Source organism: Mastigoproctus giganteus, chromosome 10 (assembly GCF_048544385.1).
Source record: "Mastigoproctus giganteus isolate SK-2022 chromosome 10, ASM4854438v1, whole genome shotgun sequence".
Taxonomy (NCBI): Eukaryota; Metazoa; Arthropoda; class Arachnida; order Uropygi; family Thelyphonidae; genus Mastigoproctus; species Mastigoproctus giganteus.
This window is the reverse complement of record NC_143584.1, coordinates 171137241-171160133: the sequence shown is the minus strand read 5'-3', so window position 1 is coordinate 171160133 and position 22893 is coordinate 171137241. Positions and strand designations below refer to the sequence as shown.

Sequence of the window (22893 nt, the reverse complement as noted above, 5' to 3'; positions counted from 1 at the left end):
TGTAGGGAAGTGGAGGCCAGAAGTTTATCATACTGTAACGGGGAGCTAAATGATTTTCTAATAACTGAGAGGAAAGTGAAGAAATGGTTGAAGTTAAAAATTCAGCTATATTAAGGGAAGCAGCAAAGGAAGTAAACAAACCCTTAGCCATAATTATAAGAGTAGACTTGGCTGCAGGGGTGGTTCCAATGAAAAAGACCTGGGGGTAATTGTGCAATCAGATATGAAGTTTTCTGAGCATTGCAGACAGGCTGCAGGAATAGCTCATAGGGTCTTATAGGATATATAGGAATTTTGCTAGCAGGGATAAGAAGATGATTATCCCTTTGTATAAGGCAGTGGTCAGGCCACACTGTGAAGGTTTTTTTGGCTGATGCTGTATAAGTTTGCTTTCTTGCATCATATGTCACTACTAATGCTAATACTAACATCAGGCCAAGCTGACAAGAGCATTAGAAAATTTTGTTCCATGAATATTGCATTGTACTCATGTTCATTTTCGAGTCTTATTTACTAATAAAAACTGAACTTCTTCTTCTGTAACATTATTTTTCTGTTACATTTTATGCTGCTTTCAGGATGCCACAAATTTCAATAATTTAGAATTCCTTTAAATTGTTTATAAGGTCATGAAATCAGTTGATATCTAATAGAATATCTAACAGAATCTAATACACTATCCAGTCAGAAATCCACAGACAGAAAAATGTTAGGTAAGCTAATATTTGAAAGCATACTCTACTAGTAAACAATCTTATGGTTGTATTTTAATATGAATGGTATCTTATGCTTATGTTTTAATACAGATGGCATCTTATGGCTGAATTTTAATATAAAATAATGTATTTTGCCTGTGAAATTTAATTTCTAATGTAGTGTGAACTTTAAAAACCATCCTGCTTTTTCCAGAAAATGTGCTGTTTCCCCTCCTGTTTTTTGGGAAAAACTCTCACTTTTAGCAAAAAAAAAAAAAAAAAAAAAAAAAAATGTACTTTGCTTATTTTTGCTAAAAAAAAACTCCAGTTTTTTCTCCTGCTTACAAATTGCTTAACTCCAACTTTTTGAGAGTCAAAAGTTGGCTGCTAAGAAAATATTTAAAAGAAGCTATAAATAAACCTTGACAAGTTTATTATGCATGAAAGTCTTGATGCAACATTGTTTTCCATTGGATCCGGAAAAGTTGTCCCCCACATTTTTTGCCCCCCACATTTTGTCTCCCACATTTCACCCCCAGTAGATAATGAATAGGCTATAGAAATGTAAATAATACACCTAATTTTTTATTAATTCTAATTTATTTTGTTTTAATAGAATGAATCAATCAAAGGTAAAGGTAATCAAATCAAAGGTAATCAATCATTGAATAAATGCACATTATTATTGTTTAAAACTCGAAGTTGTATGCAATGCCTCTAAGGTAATCAATCACATTATGATTTTGAAAAAATTGGACTATTCTTTTGATTCTAGCAGAAATTGCAGCATACTTCTTGTTCTATCAGAAAACCACTCCTGGCTACGCACCAATAACTGAAGATTCTTACTAGTGGAAAAAATAAGCATGCGACCCAGGAGCAGTTCGTCCTGAGAATCATACATTAAAAACTGTTTAATATATTTGATAATTGAGAGCTATTAAGTGCTCGATAATTCCTATATTCTATTATATTATAAATCAATAGGGATTACCTTCATTTTAGATATAGGAAGCTTCTTTTCCAACTCTCCTAGTCCAACTTGCTAATAATTCTTGAGGATGGCGATATCAATTTTGCAAAACAGGTGGGACATCTTCCCCACTGTCAGAACCGTAGTGTTCAGACCGTGCGGTCTCAACAATGAGCGCTTAAGACTTCTGTCTTCAAACACCATACCTCTGGCAGCAAGGAAACCATTACGTGGATTGGCATAAAATTAAATTTTTGAAGGTCTAAACTGTTTAATTAATATGGACCGATTATTTCTTTTGGTCCTGTAGCTGGACTTTAGAGTTAAATTTAGGGGTCTACTCATTATCTACTGGGGGCAAAATGTGGGAGGCGAAATGCGGGGGGCCACTTTTCCGTAAACCGTTTTCCCTATGCTAACAGGTGCCTCCGTAGCCAGGTGGGAAGGAGCAGCAGTGCATAGCACATGCTTCTTGATTAGACCGGGGTTCGAGCCCGTCATCACCAAATACGGAGGATGCGGAAAGGTCAAGGAATGACCACCGCATATTCTCGGAGCAATATGGCCTTAGTTGCTAATGCTCCTAAAAACCAAATAACAAACAACATATGCTAACATTTGGAAAAGTTAAAATTGTGATACAGTTAGATGAAAATATAGCAAATATTCATTTGATTGCATAATATATTTTTAAGAGCTTCTAAAGTATGAAACATTTTTATGCTTCTTCCTGTATTGTTAATTTTTATTTTTTGGTTCTTGAATCAGCATGACAATCATTATCAAGTAATTATCTGTTATTGTACTAGATAATTAACTGCTAATTTCCCAAAAATCCAGACAGGTAAAGGAAAGACAGGACAAGCTTGTGGACAATATTCTTAGTTTAGCTGGCCAGAAACAAGTAACTGAAGAATGCATGCATCAGAAAGCAGTACAAGAAAAAGAAGATGCAGAAAAAGAAAAAATAAGAGCTGATGCTGCAAAACGAAGAGAGTTTATTGTTGATATGGTTGCAAATCATTTTAGGCAGGTAAAATAATTAGCATTAGTTTATTTTTAAATTTTACAGTTCATGGCATCACAAACCAAAAATAAATGATTTCAGGCATTTTGCACTTGTGTTGGAGCTTTCATCCTGCTGGCCAGATGAAAGATCTCATGAGAGAAAGGCCTCATTTTAGAAAGAAACTGCATTACAGCAAAATAAAACTGTGAGCTGTCATTTTGATTTTTTATCACTATTTTTCTCCTCTGTATGCCATGATTCTGTCAGGCACAAGTTTGTAAGAATAGGCACCCTCATTGTTTTGAATATCTTCTACAGGGCAGTTCAAAATTCAAGCAATCCACAATGAATGAGCCGATTACTCTCATTTTGCTAATTATATGCAATTTTTACCAGAACACATTGGTGGTAACATTGTATACCTCTGTAAGCAAAAAAGTGGTTGTTGGGACATGCTTACACAAACTTGTACATACAGTTTGTTTCTGATGAATTCATTAATACATATTCCTGTCTGAATGTGTGTTTATAGTTAAACAATACTTTTCTTCAAAATATTTGTGGATTTCAATAAAGCTTAAATTTCAAGAAAAAATCCCTGTTCAACCTTACCAAATAAATCAATAATAATTTCACAGTTACTAACTCATTTTTAGTAAACAAATAGTACTTGTAACAAAAAAAGAACTGGATGCCCTTCATTGCTAAGTGAAGAAAAACTTAAAGATGTTGAAGTTTATTGCTATTGGTAAGAAAAAAAAATTCACTGAGAAGACTTGAATAGTAAATGGATATGTCTTATTCAAGCACACAAAGTGATGTCAAAAAGTTAGGCCATTATCCTTATCATATTCATATAATGCATGAACTTTAAAGAGCATGACAAAGAAAAAGATTGGATTATTGTTTCTGCTTTTGTACCTTTATTGATTTAAATGTTATTTACATTTTAGACTGTATTTTTTTTATTAATGAAGCAATGATGAATTTTATGCCACTAGTCAAAACAACAGGATATGGAGTAATGATAGTTACTCACTTATGTTTCTCACGAAATGTCCTTATATCCTAGAAAAATTAGAATGTGGTGTACTGTTTTATGTTGCCGAGTGAGTGGACTTCTATTTTTTGAGAACACAGTAGATTTAGTAATAGTAATAGTCAGTGCTTTTTTTGTGATGGTACGCAACGGTATGGTGTACCGGCACCTTTATTAACAGTGACATGTGACATTTGGATGCAGTGCACTTCGAAATTTGGAATATTCCGTAAAATTTTTTTACATGTTTATCTACTATTCAAATAAGCTTAAAATTATTTAACTAAATTTACATTTTTCACTGTCTATTGTTAAGATATTTTCTATATAAAACTGTATAACCATTTTTATAATTCTAAATTGCTCAGTTGGACCTCTGTTTAATTATTTTGAATTCCCCTTGAAAGTTACATTTAAAATAGTTTCCGTTGAGCGAGAAAATTTTCATATAGCGAATGGATTAGGAGAGAATTAACTCGGTACGCACTGTTCGCATTTCTGGCCTTCAGGCAATTAGTGCTGCTGAGTGAATTAAGAGAGCTAAAGGAATTACCATTCTATAATTTAGTGTTACCTGGTAAAACCTATCTGACTACCTGTCCTGCATATGGAGAAGTCGTGCTGGTCAACAGTGAGCAGATCAAAGTGTATTCCCAATGGGCTCTGGCCCACCTACTGCAGTGGTGTCCAACCTTTTCCCGTACAGGTGCCATATTCAGAAAAATTCAAAGTTAGATTTCTTTAGTGTGTTACATTTTCCATATCTTTTTGCATGTAAAAGTAAAATTGAAAATATTCAAAAATTTTATTAAGTACTATGCACAATTACATTTACTGAACAAAACATTTAATGAGAATTTTTTTCATAATTAACAAAATTTAAAATGCTGTTTTAGTTCACTTTCCTCGCGGACCATAGGTTTGGACACCTTTGTGAATCAACTGTAAGCACCCCGTTTGAGAATTAGGAGGGAGTAATTTCTTTTACCCCAACAAATAATCATCTTTTGTTTCGCGGAAGTGCGTTATCCACATTTTTCGTAAATTTTCCCTATCTCTGTTTACATGGTCACAGTACCTGAATATCCAAATGACACTGACATTTTCAAAAAAAAAAAAAAAAAAATCAAATTTAAGAACTACTGACAATACCGATGACGAGAGAAGGAAAACGAGGACGACAACAAAGGTATTAAACCTTCTCAGCATGAATTGTTGGCATCTGGTGAAAATGAAGTTAGAAAATTGTCAATTAGGTTACAGTTAAATGCAATTCGTGGATTTTGGGGGTACCTAATTAAAAAGATGGTTTTGGAAGAATTGAAGAATTTGAGGGACGCTCTGAGTATGATACCAATTTCATCGAGTGAATGTGAATGAGGATCAGATTCATTTTCACAAATGAATCTGATCGCCATCCCAACCAGAGCTTCATTGATGACAAAAACAGTTTCTTCACTACTATTTCTTAAAATTGTAGGCCCACCGCTGACCCGCTTCGATCCAGCAAATATGTCGATTCGTGGCTCCTTCGGAAAGGTCATTCAGCAAGAGACACACAAAGAGGAAGAAAAGAAGTCGGCATAGGGTGTCGGATGAGAACTTAATAAAAATTTGGAATATTCTACAAAAACTTTATTATAAAATTATTTTTACTTATTATTTTTAGGGGCCATAGTTTAATGAAGGACCCTTAAAATGTCACTCGGTTGTCTGTCTGTCCGTCCGTCCATCCGTCCGTCTGTGACAGCATTGTATCTCTGGAAACACTCAACCTATTGACTAGAAATTTTGCATGGGTTTGCACATCAAGTGGGCCAACATAATGCCATATTGATCATTGTTGACAAAAATTTGTCTGAGAAATGGAGGGGATTAAAATGTGGGGGGGATAAAAATGTTGTTGACAACCTATAGCTACACCGTTGGAAAGAGCTCAACGAGCATGTTTAAAATATAATTTTAAAATATTTTTAAAATTAAAAATGGCGGCGTCAGACAGGAAAATGTAAGTAATTTTCATGCCCCCCTCTCTATTTCTGTCGCTAATGGAGCTAAAAATTTAAAAATCACATTAACCATGCATTTTTCGATGCTTATCAAGGGAAAACTATTGTGATTGAAATCTGTCATTTATTTTTGTGTTAAAATTAGTTCAAAATCTTTTTTTTTTGTTGCACTTTAATTTATTGAACTTCAATAGCGTGCTTCTTTTTACTAAGTAACTCTCCTTTTAGTGACAAAAAGGTTGCTAAGGCCTCCGTAGCTGAGTGGTTAGGAGTGGGATTGCAGTAGCACACACTCTTTGAGTAGACTGGGGTTCAAGCCCCTGACTGCTGAATATGGTCGATCTGCCAACCCGCACTGGACCAGCGTGGCAGATTATGGTCCATTTCCCTCAGCATGAATTGTTGAGGAGGCTTCCATCCTGCAGTGGGTTGATAATGGCTGCACTTTACCTTTTAGTTAATAATTCTATAAAGGTCATTTATAAATTTTGCAACAAGAAGTATTTTTTAACAATTTTCAAAGCTGGGGTTGTCCCGGCAAGGAGGTACTCAGAGAGCCAGTGTTGAGGCGGTGGTGGGGAGGCGCCTCCGCGGAGTCTTGCAGGGCCCTCACCTGCCAGTTGCTTCTCCCCAAGACTTTAATTGCTTCTGCAGGAAGAAGTCGGAGTCGCTTCTCCCACCCTTGGTATTCACAACTGGAAAGACTCAAATAGACAACGTTTTCGTTATTTCCTAAGTTTTAGGCCAAGCCGGGGTACTAGAAACTTTTTTCAGTTACCATAAAGCTCTCTATTTGAGATACTACACTAACGACAATTTGTGTCATCCTGAGTGCCTGGCACTCAGTAGTTGACCGATTTATTTACCTATTTTATTCACATTTTACTTATTTTTCTATATATATTTGAATAATAAATTTATACTTAATAAACTGTGTTAATATACTAAATTTCTTGTTCTTATTCCAAAAGCATTACTATGAAAGTAACTATCAGGAAAAAAAATTTTTTAGAGTACTTTTCATATCCTTTTAATTTTAAATATTTCCTGATAGCAAAGAATGAGTACTGGCACCTATTTTTTTACAAAAAAAAGCACTGGTAATAGTATTTGCCATATAATGCAAGGAAGCCACAGGTTTTTACTGCACTGGCAAAAAATAAAATAAAATAAATTAATAAAATAAAGAACCCAGCCAAGTAGATAAGAAAACACAAATGATATGCTTCCCTCCTCACACAGGTAAGTATCCAGTTTACCTTTGAATTTATTCAATCTGTCAGCCAAAACTACCTCTGAGGGCAACTTGTTCCAGCTATCAACGACTCACTGGCTAAAAGAAAACTTCCTACAATCTAATCTAAACCTCAAGCCCTGTAATTGGAATTTATGACACTTAGTTCTGGAATTCTTTAAAACAGTGAAAATTCCACCTTCATTCATTTTACTAATCCCTCTCAGAGCCTTATAAACCTCAAATAAGGTTATCTCTGAGGTGCCTAGTTGTCAAGCTCTGTAGCCCACATAATTAGAGTCTTTCATACGGTTGCCCTTCTGCCAATCTCACCATTCAAGTTGCAGTTTTTTGGACCCTCTCAAGAAGCTCAGTGTCTTTTTTCAGATGTGATCTCCATACTTGAACACAGTATTCCAAAATGTGGTCTTACAATTGCTTTATACAGTGGGATTATGACTTCCCTATTTCTACAGGATAGCGTTCGATAAATTATCGATAGGACACTATGGGCATTCCTGGCTGTCATTTTACGCTGTTCAGAAAACTTCATATTTGTCCGTATTGTAACTCTCAGATCCCTTTCCTCCTCCATTGTTTTTAATTCAACCCTACAAAATGTATAATTTATTTGTGGGTTGCTATTCTCCAAGTGTAAGACCCTGCATTTAGCAGCATTAAAACATGCCACTTCTCTGACCATCTTTGAAGTCTGTTCAAGTCATCCTGAAGGAGCACTGCTTGGCACTGGTCATTAACATCTCTATCAATCTTTATGTCATCCGCAAATTTTGACATCATGCCTTCTATCTCTTTGTCGATGTCATTTATGAAAATGAGAAACAACAGTGGTCCTTGAGGGGCCCCACTCCTATTGTTACACCACTCTGAAGAGTATCCATTAATTACAACCCTTTGCCTTCTGCCACCCAGCAATCCAGGTTAGAATCTTACCAATGATCCCAACCTGTTCAAGCTTATACAGTAACCTCTCATTACTCCAGGGGCTCACATCTGGTATGGGCTTGGCACACCCAGGGTCCTGAGCTGGATATCATCATTCTTCTCTTTCTTGGTGATTTCCTTTTGACTCTCTCTGACAGGGTAACTCGGGAATTTTTTTTTTTGGCTGGTGAAGCATAAGCCTCAGGCTTCCTTGCACCATATAGCTAATAATAATAATAATAATAATAATAATAATAATAATAATAATGAGGGGCCGAGTCAGATGCTTTTCTAAAATCCAAATAAACTATATCGAAATTATTCCCTAAATCTAACTGTGTCAAAGTAGCCTACTAAATTAGTTAAGCATGATTCACCCTTAACAAAGCCGTGTTGTGTGTGGTTCAGAATACCATATCTATCTAAATGTCCCTGGATTACACTCTTAATCACTGCCTCTAAGATTTTTCCTACCACTGAAGTCACACTAACCAGTCTGTAGTTACCAACTTCACTTCTAGAACTGTTTTTATGTATTGGTGATACACTGGCACTTCTCCAATCCAAAGGAATCTCCCCTAAGTCTAAAGATGCCCTCATAATTAACCTCAATGGTTCAATACATTCCCTCATGCTCTTCTCGAAACTACAGGGCATATGTAATCATCTGGTGCCTCCATAGCCAGGTGGACAGGAGCAGCAGTGTGTAGCACATGCTTCTTGATTAGACCGGGGTTCAGGCCTGTGACCACCAAATATGGAGGATGCGGAAAGGTCAGGGAATGACCACCGCATATCCCCGGAGCAATATGGCCTTAGTTGCTAATGCTCCTAAAAAAAAAAAAAACCAAATAATAATAAATGTCATCAACTGTGGGAGCCTTACTTGTCTTTATGATCAAAAGTTTTTCTAATAAACAATCATCTGTAATTACAACATCAATAATTTCACATGGCTCAGCCTCACTCGCACAGCCTCTTCTCAGCATGAAGGGTTTTTCGTCAGTAAAGATGGATGAAAAGTATCTGTTCAATTCCACATCAGCTAGTTTGTCTAAGACTTTTTCACACCAAGTACACAAGGGTCTAATCTGATTAGCTTTTTTCTTGTATTCACATATAGAAAAATTCCTTGTCCTCATTCTTTACAAAATGCCTATAATAGGTACAAGTCTCATACACAGACTTGTACCTATTATAGGCTTCAGTACTTTTCATTGCTCTGTAACTGTCCCATTCTTTCTTTTTCTACTCTATTTGACCAGCCAGTTCCACAGTTATCCATTCCAGCATTCTCCTCCTCCTGCAATATTTTCTTAAAGGTTTGTGTGCATTCATGGCTTCTGTGATTTTTGCTTTAAAAGTATCTCATAATTCAAATGTATTTGCCATTCCTCAGCAATCTGCCCATTTCACAGATGCCATATAGTACCTTAAACTGTCAAAGTCCCCTCTTGTGAAGTTAAAACCTGTGCCTTTACCTGCTGCAACATCTTTCTTCATCTTCCAGCTGATGATTGCATGATCACTTCCTGACAGTGATCCTTCCTTTCATCATGATCCTTCCTTCACACCCTAGTACTTTCTCTAACATGCTGGTACAAATAATAATCATCTAGTTTATTTAAAAAGGTTTTCCTCCATCATGAGTTTCCCATAATACAGGATATGGAGTAATGACAGTTAGCATTAGCATTAGTAGAGGCATATAATGCAAGAAAGCAAGCTTATACAGCATCGGCTAAAAAAAAAAAAAAAAAAAAAAAAAACCCTTCCCTTTGCATTTCACTGATCCATTTGTTCCAAATGTTTGTCTAGTTCTGCCTTGAATTTATTTAAGATATCAACTTCCACAACAGATGAACGTTTGTTCCAACAATCAACTACCCGCTGACTAAAGGCAAATTTCCACACATCTGTTCTACAACTGTCTTTCTTCAGTTTGAATCTATGCTCCCTCAAGTTTGTAATCTGAGAAAGAGGAAGAATCCCATCAGCATTGAGCCTGCTCAATCCATTCAAGGCCTTATACACCTCAATCAGATTGCCTCGCAGGTGCCAATCCAGAAGCTGCAATTTGCAGAACTTAAGCCTTTCTTCATAAGAGCACCCCTTTGTTCCCCTTGCCAGTCTGTTGCCCTTCTCCGTACTCATTCTAGCAACTCTACATTCTTCCTAAAATGAGGCTTCCAGACCTTTACGCAGTACTCAAGGTGCAGCCTGACCATTGCCTCATACAAGGGGATAATCACCTCCTTATCCCTGCTCGCAAAATTCCTGTATATCATTGACAAGATCCCATGACCGACTCTGGCAGCCTGTCTGTACTGCTCAGAAAACTTCATATCTGACTGCACAATTACCCCCAGGTCTCTTTCATTCTCCATTACCGTGTGTGTAACACGAACTAGTTGGTACATTTCTCTGGGGTTACTTCTACCTATATGCAGTACTTTGCAGTTGTCAATGTTAAGTTTCTCATGTTTCTAATGAAATGCTTTTATATCCTAGAAAAATTAGAGTGTGGTGTTTTATGTTGCTGAGTGAGTGGACTGGAGAACACTGTTGATTTGATAGAAATGTCTACACAAGATTTAATACACCAGTTTATTTTGCTGTTTGACCATGACAAACTTTATTGTTGGTTTAATCAGATGAGTTGACTTGTCCCCAAGATCCTCAGATTTAATATCACTGGATTATTATTTATGGGGTTTTGTTGAAAGGCAAAGCATATAAAAATAATTTCCACATATTGAAAAAAAAGAAAGTCAATATACAGAATGAAATTGTGATTATAGATGTTCAGACGTTACAAAAATTGTCACTGAATATAAAGAAAAGAGTCTGCATATGTATTGAAGAAGGCAGATATTTTCAACATTTTTTATAATTACTTATCATTATAATTATAATTACTTAATGGCCTAATCTGATAGTAAATGAATAAATAAATTTTAATTACTGATATTGGATTGCATAGGTTTTGAATGGAGTTTTTTTTTTTTTTTTACGAAAACCCCAAACACGAGAGGTATTAGAACCTATAGTATGTAGTACCGTGCTTGGGTTGGAGGTTGAGAAGATGAAAGAAGATATTTGTTGACATTAGACTTGAACTTCTGTAGACTGTAATTTTCAGGAAATACGTATGAAGGAAGGTTGTTCCAGAAAATGGCAGTTGAATGAATAAACGAGGAAGATGAAAAGTTGGTTCTGTGAGTTTGAAGTTGGACAGTAAATGGATGTTGGCTGGTGGCGGCACGTGTTCGGACTGTTTTGAAAGAGAGAGTGGGAATTATAGAAGCCAATTCAAAAGAACAGTGCCCATGGAAGTATCTGTAGAAAAGGCATGCAGCAGAAACAGTATGTCTGTGACAGTGAGTGGAGAGACTCTGTTAGAGAGGAGTCATTAATTAACCCAACTGCCCTCTTCTGAATGGAATCTAGAAGCCTGAGAGAGGTTTTGGGGGCACTGTCCCAGATGTGGGAACAATATTCCATGGTAGGGCGGATTTGCGATTTGTACAGAGTGAGCAGCTGTTTGGAAGAAAAGTAACGCCGAGAGCGAAAGAGAAAACCAAGTTTTTTAGATGCAGAGGAAGCAATATTTGTAATGTGCTTGTGCCAAGAGAGATTAGAAATCAGGGTAATCCCCAAAAGAGATATATCATCTTGCCTAGAAATCAGAGTGTCACCAAAGATAAGCATAGGAGCAGAAGAATTCTTTTTGCAAGATATAAGACAAGATTAAGTTTTAGAAGGATTGAAATCAACTAAGTTGTCTTTGCCCCACTGGAGAATGGCATTTAAGGAGTTGGTAGCAAATTTTCGAAAAATTGAAGCTGATTGAGCAGGACAAGGTTTCTCAAAATGGAAAGTGTAATGCAATGTGCTATCATCGGCAAAATTATGGATAGGATTTCCAGTCAATGGAAGAAGGTCATTAATATACAAGAGGAAAAGAGTGGGGGAAAGAACTGAACCTTGGGGGACACCGGCATTAGTGGAGAAGTTAGAAGACAGAGAGCCATCTACCATCACCCTCAGTGAGCGATCAGAGAGAAAACTGGATAACCAATTACTAAAAACAGTTATCATACCATAAGATGGAAGCTTGTTTAGAAGACCTTTATGCCAAACATGATCAAAAGCCTTTGAGATGTCAAGAGCAACTACTTGTGTTTCACCGAACCTTTCCATTGAATTAGCCCATAAATGGGTAACATAAGCCAGAATATCACCAGTGGATCGACACTGACGGAATCCATATTGGCGATCGTTGATCAGACGGAAGGTTTATAGTAGTTTAAGAGTTGACAGTTAATTGATTTCTCCATTACTTTAGAAAGAGTAGAAGTAATTGGATGCGAGGGATTTGTCACCCTTTTTAGGAACTGGCTGGATATGAGCAAATTTCCAAGCAGAAGGAAAAACACCTTTGGAATAAGAAAGTGAAAAAAGGCGGCAAAGAATAGGAGTAAGTTCAGGAGCACAGGTTTTGAGAACAAGTGGATAAATACCATCAGGACCTGGAGCTTTCTTTGCATCAAGCTTTGTCAAAATCCTTCTGAAATCCTTTTGACGGAAGACCACAGGAGGCATTGAATGGAGTGTTGGGAATGGTGGGAGGTGTTTTGCCAAGATCATTAATACATGAATTGGAAGAAAAATGGATGCTAGCAGGTCAGCTTTATCCTTGGCTGAAGTGACAACAGAACCATCTGGTTTTGACATAGGTGGGAGCAGAGATGGGCAAAAGTTGTAGCCAATAGCTTTGGCAAGAGACCAGAATGCTCGGCTACCATTAGGGCAAGAAGCAAGTTTTCTACTCTTAGTGTGTTTAAAATCTAGTTTGGAATGATTAATAACTGCTTTATAATTGTTGCAAGGTTTGGTGTAGGCAGAAAAATGAAACTGAAGAATTGGAAACAAGCCAATTAAGATATGCAACGTTTTTCTCTTGAACAGCCTTAGCACATTTATTGGAAAACTAAGGTTTAGATAAAGAGTAAGATTTTAAAGTGGAGTGTGGAATAAAGGATTCCATTCCTACAAGAATAATTTCACTGATATGATCTGAGCAACCGTTGAATCAGAAGTATTGAAACAGTAATCCGACCAAGGAAAAGAAGAAAAGAAATCTCGCAGGTCAACCCATTTTGCATTCTTGTAATGCCAAACAATACGAGGTTGGGAATAGCCATGAGATAATGGCTCCATTGGAGAAGAGACAATCTCCAAGTTATGATCTGAGGTGCCTAAAGGACCACTCACTTCAACCATGTACTTAGAAGGGTTGTTTGTGAGAAAAAGATCAAGCGTGTTGACTGTATGGTTAGGATTGTCCGGTATCTTTCTATGTAAATGAACAATCTGTGCAAAGTCATTAGTAATTGCAAAAGGCCCAGCACCTCGACCAGCTGGGTTGGTGTGACTAGAAAACAGAAGCCAGCTGGAGTTGTGAACATTAAAATCACCAAGGAAAATTGCCTCACTGTTAGGAAAGTTGGACTGGAGAAAGTCAAGTTGCAAAGAGAGGAAGTCAAAGAGCTCCAAGTGATTAGTGGAGTTGGGAGAACGGTAGAGACAACAGATGAATTTGACACAATGAGGTAGAGAGATTTTAAGCCAGAGAAGATCAAAAAGAGGATATTCCAAATCACCAAGTCTCTGACAGGGAAAACCGGAACAGACATATACAGAAGTACCACCTTTGAAGCGAAAGGAATCATACAGCGAATAATTTGGACAACTGAGATGAACAGTAGTCAACTGATAACTGAGATTCTGTCAGAAAAAATACATGGGGTTGTCAGACTGCAAGTGGAAATGGACATCGTTAAGATGTATCTCTGAAAGGTCCAGGTTAAGTGTCCATCCTTGCAGACCATCTGCATCCCTTCGTGGTCATCGTGCAACCACTGGGCAGTGCACCTCCCCACAGAGCTGTGGTGACCAGAACATGGTTCAAGAGCATTCCGCAGATTTTACCACCATGGAATGGCCTCCCCGTTGACTGGACATGAACCCTGTGGAGCATCTTTGGGATGTGGTGGAAAGGTCTGTTCGAGCTTTGGATTCTCCACCCAGGAATGCACAGTATTATGGACAGCAGTGCAGCAACCATGGATGGAAATACCTGTGGAACACTTTCGTGAACTAGTGAACTCAATGCCTCGCCATGTGACTGCCCTTATCCCGGCGAAAGGTGGGCTACCCGTTACTTGCTAGGTATTCCTGATTTCTGTCCACTCAGTGTACTTATTGTCTATTTTACTTTTGTAGTTTTTTAGTTTATTTATTATTGATTTTATAGTTGATATTTAAGTAAAACATGAGAAATTGCTATTCCTACATATAAAATAATGTGCTACTTCTACATATTCTGTAAATGTTAAAAAAAAATCAAATGATGGGTCATTATGAATCTGAGTACCTGTAATTACTTTTTTTCCCTTTATTTTGTAGTGTAAATTTTTAAAAACATGCTTAATTGAGAAAACAGACCTCATGATTTCAAGCACTTTCTTATTTTCATGTAAGTGGTTAAAAAAAAATTGCCAGAATTATTAATCAAATTCAACTTTGTGCAAGCTGAACCCACATATTTTTGATTATGCTAAAGTTGGCTTCTCATTAATGCAGGGATTTTGAGCATTATAAACAAAATTGATGTATTATGTGAAAAGTAACGATATGTTGTATCTATCATATTGCATTTTTGAATGTGTGGTATTTTCTGTCAATATAATATGCTTTCAAAACTGTCTGAACAAAATATTTTACTTTTGTAGTACATGTATTTCATCAGTTTATTTATCATTGATTTTATAGTTCATATTTAAATAAAACATATTAGAATTTATTTGAACAGATAATAATTCTTTTGAAATAACTGTTAGTGATATTCATTATAATGAAATTTTGGTTGAGTGATATGATTTATGCTCCCCGAAGTTTGTTGTAACTGATTTTTACTGTGAATATTAAAATTATATAAACATTTTCTTGGGCCTCAAAAAAATTTATGTAATTTGAAAAGTTATAATTTTTTTTTATTATTATTATTTTTTTCATAAAGTATTTCAATGAGAAAATTTATGGAAATTAAAAAAAAAAAAAAAAAAGAAGCTAAAGTGAAATAAATATAATTGTACTTAGTGAGATTTTACTATATAAAGTGTGAAATGGGACCTGACAGGTAAATGATTCATGTGGAGCAGTTGTTACTTAGTATAGGTAATCAAATTAATTGAATCCAACCAAAGACATAGAATATTTTGTTTATCTGTTTTCTTCTTTTTTTTTTTATTTAAAAAAGAGTGGGAAAGAATAGGAACTGAACATTAAATTTTAACTGTTATTAATGATATAACAAATAATAAACAAATAATGCTACATAGTAATCACCTTATATTTGAATTACTTGCAGTTTTATAACTGTGACACCTGACATACCTCCAGTTAAGAGTAAAATTATTGTTTGCATAGTATTGTGTTAAAGAAATATTAAATCTATAGCCATAGAACCCACCCAGTCTAAACTATCTTTGAACATAACTTTTTAAAATTTTATTACAAAATTTGAAAAGTGTGTGATTATTATTGATAAATAAAATAAAAGGATTGAAAAAAAAATAAAAACCAAAACATTATTATGTTATTTTATTTATTCAACTTGAAATCAGTTTAACTAAAATACATGAATTCAGCAAATCACAAATTTAAACTCTGGAAATAGTATGCTAGCTATGGAAAATAGGTAGAAAGTTAAATTTGTTAAAGTCAGTATTGCACAATTTGGCAAATCTCATGGAAAAATACCAAGAGTTAGGAACTGTGAACTGTCAGTTCACAGTTTATACAAAATCTAGCCACAGAACATAGCTGCAAATAGTATTCATTGGGAACATGATCTGTAAAGGTGACATCAGTTATTAAAAAAATTTGTCTCGTACTATTCTTTTTATCGTTTGATTTGCTTAATTTATTCTTTTAGAGACAATAGTAACAGCATTTTTCTAAAATTTTAACAACTTGTCTGAACTGCGATAACACCACTGGCTATAGCTGATCAAGGTTAGAATGAAGTGGTACAACTGAAGAGCCCTGCTTGCCTCTTTTGCTCTACAGATGCATGATGATTGTGTTTAATACATGGGCACGCTGCCAATTTGATGAATTGAGCCTCAAAGGCTCAAATCATTAGTTTTGGTCCAATATGTTGCTTTAATTGTGATTAGTTTCCACACGGTAATAATAAGCAACATCCTTTGAGTATTATGATGAATTTTAGTTTAATTTTATTAGAATTTTCTCTTTTCTAGAATACATTGGATGGATGAATCTGTGGGGAGGAGTTATCCTTACACTCAGGTTCCCATTGAACCCAATGTTAACCCATGAAAGTCTATCTGTATTGTAATGTATTCTATGGCTGTTTTGCCCATTGCTGAAAAAAAAAATCCCAACTTTTATGGACAGCTGAGAGGAAGGGACTTCTTACCTAAGATAGATATTTATGAAGTGAAAATAGTCAATAAAAAATCCTCCTGTCTGTAATTGTACATATCCCTGAACTTTGGTTGGTAATAGGAATCTAACCCAAATCATTATTCAGTATGTGCGTGTTAGAAAGAGAGAGACCATGTTATACACTTCTTTTTTTGGCCTGTGAGGAGACACTACATTTTTTTAGCATTTACAGTGACAATTAGCAAATAATAGCATTTTCATCAAGAGTCGCACTCTTGATGGAGCCGTAACAGTGTACAGGTTATTAACAGCAAATTCTAAATGAGAAGCATTCAGGGAAGGGAAGTAATCATAGAAACTACCAGGCTTTTTGTACCAACTACAAAATGCTGTTTAAGGCTTAGACTTAAATGGATGTCAGATGAATTGATACGTGGAATACATATAATTTATTAGGTGATGCAGAAGCCTATGGTATTTATAAATTAGTCTGTAATCATATCACAAAGGATATTAGGCAATCTAAGGCAGATTTTTAGGAGTCTCTGGCAAAGAACAGCAGCCAAGACTTCTATGCTTATATTAACAGTAGAAGGAAGGGGTTGAATCATATCGGGCCACTTTGATGTCAGTGGGTTAACTGTTGATGAACCTGTTCAGGTTGCTGACAAACTGAATAGGTATTTTGCATCTACATTCACACATGAGGATTTGTAATTAGTTATATTAATTGAATCAGTTATTTTAAGGGATGCCAGAAGCTCACCAGATTCTAATGGGGAGCTAACTGATTTGTGATAATTGAAAGGAAAGTGGAAGAGAAATTATTGAAGCTGTTGTTATTGTTGTTGTTATTTGGTTTTTAGGAGCATTAGCAACTAAGGCCATATTGCTCCGGGACATGCGGTCGTCATTCCCTGACCTTTCCGCATCCTCCGTATTTGGTGGTGACGGGCTCGAACCCCGGTCTATATCAAGAAGCGTGTGCTACGCACTGCTGCTCCTTCCCACCTGGCTACGGAGGCGCCTATTTTTGAAGCTAAACATAAAAAATGTACCTGAGATGGATGGAATCTATTCAGTTATATTAAGGGAAGCAGCAAAGGAGCTTTAGCCAAAAATATGAGAGCATCCTTGGATTCATTTAAGGTCCCAATGGACTGCAGATGTGCAAATGTATCCCTAGTTCTCAAAGGAGGATCAAAAGGTATAGGGTAATTACAGACCTGTTAGCTTAATGTCTGTTCCTGGGAAAAGAATGAAGTCACTGGTTAAAAAAGTAATATAGAACCATCTAGACAGGAATGCCGTTATATGCATGAATTTTTTAAGTGGTGGTCTTGTTTGGACAATCTGACCAAAGGACTTGATGCAAAAAATAATTTTGTTATCATATACTTGGATTTCAGGAAGACTTTTGATACTATTGCACATAAAAGACTGAAGCAATGTGGCAAGTTACTATGGAAAAAGGGATGGTTGAGTGAGAGACGACAGAAAGTAGCTATCAGTGGGCTCTTCATGGACTAATGTTATTAGTGGAGCCTCCAGGTTTCAGTGCTGGGCCCATTGTTGCTTTCAATTTTTATTAATGGTATTTATGAGGGTATATCAGACTTAATGTCTAAGTTTGTCAGTGTGGTTAATAACAGTAATCAGGGCAAGCTACTACAAGATCTAGGAAAATTAGGTTAATGGGCTGAGAAATTGCAGTTGAAGTTTAACATTGACAAATGTAAGATACTGCGTATGGGTAGTAGTAGTAATCCCAGGAAAATACCAACTGTGTTGTACTACACTCAGTAGTGGAAAATGAGAAAGATCTGGGGAATAATTGTGCAGTCAGATATGGAATTCTCTGAGCAATGCAGACATGCTACCAGGACAGCTCAGAAATTTTACTAGCGGAGATAAGGAGGTGATTATGCCTTTTTACAAGGCCATGGTTAAGCTGAATCTCGAATACTCTATACAGTTCTGGAGGTCTCACTTTAGGAAGGATGTAGATCTGCTGGAATGGGTGCAGAGAAGGGCGATTAGATTGGCGAAGGTTACAAAAGGATGCTCTTACCAAGAAGGGCTTCAGTTCTGCAAATTATGGATCTGAAGGCTAAGCACCTGCAGGAGATCTTATTGAGGTGTTTAAGGCCTTGAATGGATTGAGTAGGCTAAATGTTGATGGCATTCTTCCTCTTGCTGAGACTACACACGAGGGGGGCATAAATTCAAGTTGAGTAAGGATGGTTGCAGGATTGATGTGTGGCAACATATTCCACTGGCAGTTTGTTTAAAGCATTGGGAGTAAGCTTTTTTGGTAAATTTAGAATGCTGGACTTTTACTCCGATACAGCGTTTATTTTTGTTATTGTTTTTTTTTTTTTTTTTTTTTTTTTTTTGTATTAAAATGTACAGTAAGAGAATTGATTTTTAGCAAACTGTTTCATATCGCATTAGCATTAGTTGATGCAAGAAAGTAAGCCTTTAGAGCATCAGCAAAAAAAGAAAAAAGAAAACCATCCCATTTTACCATCCAGTCATTCCAAATGTTTGTCTAGTTCAGCCTTAAATTTATTTAAGCTATCAACTTCCCCAACAACAGAGGAAAGTCTGTTCCAGCAATCAATTACCTTCTGGCTAAAGGCAAACTTCTACACATCTATTCTACAACTGTCTTTCCTCAATTTGAATCTATGCTCCCTCAGGTTCTTAATCTCAGCAAGTGGAAGTATCCCATCAGCATTGTACACCTCAATCAGATCACCTCGCAGGTGCTTAATCTCCAGATGCTGCAACTGACAGAATTTAAGCCTCTCCTGGTAAAAGAACAACCTTTGTTCCTCTAACCAATCTTGTTGCCCTTCTCTGTACTCGTTCTAGCAACTCTACATCTTTCCTAAAATGAGGCCTCCAGACCTGTATGCAGTACTCAAAGTGTGGCTTGACCATTGCCTTATACAAAGGTATAATCATATATTTGTCTCTGCTAGCAAAATTCGTATATATCATTGACAAAACTCCATGACATGCTCTGGCAGCCCATCTGCACTGCTCAGAGAACTTCATATCTGACTTTACAATTACCCCCAGGTCTTTTTCATTCTTCACCTCCCTGAGTGTAGTACCACACAATTGGTACGTTTCTCTTGGGTTACTGCTACCCATATTCAGTACTTTGCATTTGTCAATATTAAACTTCAGTTGCCACTTCTCAGCCCACCTACCTAACTTTTCTAGATCCTGTTGCAGTAGCATACTGTCTTTACTATCATTAACAACCCTGCCAACCTTTATATCATCTGTAAACTTGAACATTAAGTCTGATATGCCTTCATCGATATCATTAATAAATACACACAAAACAACAATGAGCCCAGCACCGAACCTTGGGGGACTCCACTAATAACATTAGAGCACATAGAGCAGTGTCCATTTATTACCACTCTCTGCCGTCTTACACTCAACTATCCCTTTATCCATTGCAGCAACTTGCCCTTAATGCCATACCGCTCCAATTTGTACAACAGTCTTCCATGTGCAACAGTATCAAAAGCTTTCCTGAAATCCAAGTATATGGTATCATTATTATTTTTTGCATCCAGTTCCTTTGTGACCATATTGTAGTATCCAATCATATTGGTCAGACAAGACTTCCCCCTAACAAACCCACTTCTTTAACCAGTGACTCCATTATCTTCCCTGGAACAGAAGTTAAACTAACAAGTCTATGATTATTTGCATCACCCTTTGAACCCCCTTTGTGAATTGGGGATACATTTGCACAGGTGGGTTGGAAAACTGCTAGCTTGGGGGGAGACAAAGACCAATAGATTGACAGTAGCCACTGTCAATCTATTGGTCTTTGTCTCCCCCCAAGTCTCCAGTCCATGGGGACCTCCCCTGAATCTAAGGATGCTCTCATAATTATGGCTACGGGTTTGCTTACTTCCCTCGCTGCCTCCTTCAATATAACTGGATAGATTCCATCTGCTCTAGGTGCCTTTTTTATGTTTAACCATTACATTTGTTCTCCTTCTAACCCGATCCTTGAATGGTGCAGTAGTGAGCCTTTTACTGCTACCTTTATTTACTGATAGCAATAATGCTGTTGATAAATTCAGCATCTCAGACCTTTGTTTTTCATAGTTCAGCTTTTTTTTGTTTTCGTATTGAAACTGTTCTAAAAGCCACTGAATTGTTTTTTCCCTTAAAATTCACAACAAGAGCAGTGATTTTTGAGTAAAATTACTCTTACTGCCATGTAAGAATATAAAATTTTTGATCAACTTGTTTTATAGATATTTCTGCTACGAAGTACTGTACATCTTATATGTTTTAAAATACTAATTACACACAATTTTGCAAAATTCTATTTTGGTAATACTTTTTATTGAGCTATTTTACTCAAACTAATCGAAATTTCAGCATATTGTTTTTTTTTTCATTTTGTTCCATGATTCTTTTCTCTGGGGGATTATGAGGAAACTTTGGTACTTCCAAGTTTAATCCATTGGTAATGATTTTAAATTGAAATTTTGTATGTTATGGGGAAACATTCTTGAGAATGCCACAGTCTAGGTTTTGACTGTACTGATTGGGACACTACTATTGGCTATCATCAGATTGAACTTGTCCAGTGATGGATGTGTCTTGCACTGTATGGCTGCTACTTTTTCAGTAGCATCCTTGAGATCTGAATTTGTCTGTTGGCTGTTACTGTAAATGCAGTTCTAAAATCCAAGGCAGAAATTGCTATGGTATAGAGAGATCAGGGCAACTTCCAGAAGATATTTCATTTTTTGGGAGAGTCTGAAATGTACTTATTGGACATTCAGTATTTTTCTACTGTTTTATATAATGTTTGGTCCTTGAGGTTTTCATAGACATTCTCTCAGATATGCCAGACAAGCTGTACTTGCTACCTGGGAGTCTAAAACGCTGATGGAACTGATATTCGGGTGACACTCAAGTCAAGTGGACCCAATTTCGGCAAAGTCCGGACGGTCTGTTCCTCTGCTTGCCAAATCCACAGCCAAATCCTCTGCTTGCACCTTCACGATGGTGGGACTGTTACAACCTCCATGCACAAGTACATGGTGGGTGACCACCCAGGTGTGAACCAACGTAAGCAGGGGTCGAGGTGTGGCAACCACACCACATGGAGGAATGCTGCCCCTCTATGTTACCAGGCAGTACTAGGTGGTAGATGACTCTCATCAACCGGTGAAATACCACCACTTTGCTTATTGAAGGCTTGAAGTGGTGGAACCCATGTTTAGTCTCTAGAGCTAAGTTCCAGTCAACCCTTCCCTATCTCTTCCATCATGCATTATGATTGATGACTTTTGAGGTTATGATTAACGTCGTGGCGAGATCCAATATTCCTTACATTTCGAGAGTACAGCTCTAAAACAGTGTTCGCAGGCTGGCTGCTAGTTAGTACATTGGACCGAACCTATTGGTAACTCTCTAGGAGGCTTCCGCATCAGCTAGTGTATAATCTTGCTACCTCTACTCTGCCAGATAGTGACTGGAGGGAGTCCGAGTAGTGTGTAAGCGGGGAGCATAGTCTAGGCCACGTTATGTTAAGGATCTGGGTATATTCTTACCACGTGTACGCCATATCCAAAAATTTCATTACTTCATACAGCATGTCCCACCCACTTTTTCTTACTATTGAATACACCATGAATTGTCAAACTAATAGAGCAAGCTTATCTGCGAAAAGATCTAAACCTCCCAAGCACTTCCTAATTCATTTCACAAATATACGTGGTCTCAATTCTAATCTCAGCGATGTCCATTTCCACTTGCAGTCTGCCACACCCCATGTACTTTTTCTGACAGAATCACAGTTATCGGTTGATTCAACTACTGCTCTTGAATGTTGCAAAGGTGGTATTTGTGAATATGTCCATTCTGATATTCCCTGTCAGAGACTTGGCAATTTGGAATCTCCTCTCTTTGATCTTCCCTGGCTTAAAATCTCTCTACCTCATTGTGCCAAATTCATCTGTCGTCTCTACTATTCTCCCAACTCCACTAATCACTTGAAGCTCTTTGACTTCCTCTCTTTGCAACTTGACTTTCTCCAGTCCAACTTTCCTAACAGTGAGGTAATTTTCCTTGGTGATTTTAATGTTCACAACTCCAGCTGGCTTCTATTTTCTAGTCACACTGACCCAGCAGGTCAAGATGCTGAGGCTTTTGCAATTACTAATGACCTAGCACAGATTGTTCATTTACCTACAAGAATACTGGACAATCCTAATCATACAGCCAATACCTTCTAAGTACCCGGTTGAAGTGAGAGGTGCTTTAGGCACTTCAGAACACAATTTGGTGATTGTCTCTTCTCCAATGGAGCCTTTATCTCATGGCTATTCCCAACCTCGTGTTGTTTGGCATTACAAGAATGCAAAATGGGATGACCTGCTAGACTTCTTTTCCTTGGTCGGATTACTGTTTCAAAAGTTCTGATGTCAGATCGTGTCAGTGAAATTATTCTTGCAGG

General features: G+C 36.9%; 1 protein-coding gene across 1 annotated transcript in view; it reads left to right on the top strand.

Moving 5' to 3' along the window:
• LOC150079479 (cilia- and flagella- associated protein 210-like) overlaps positions 1 to 22893 on the top strand; it is a 135351-nt gene that overhangs the window by 97580 nt on the left and 14878 nt on the right. Inside the window, exon 7 of the mRNA XM_090383084.1 lies at positions 2509 to 2701. Within this exon, the coding sequence (XP_090239210.1) occupies positions 2509 to 2701 (193 nt within the window). The remainder of the gene's footprint in view (positions 1 to 2508; positions 2702 to 22893) is intronic.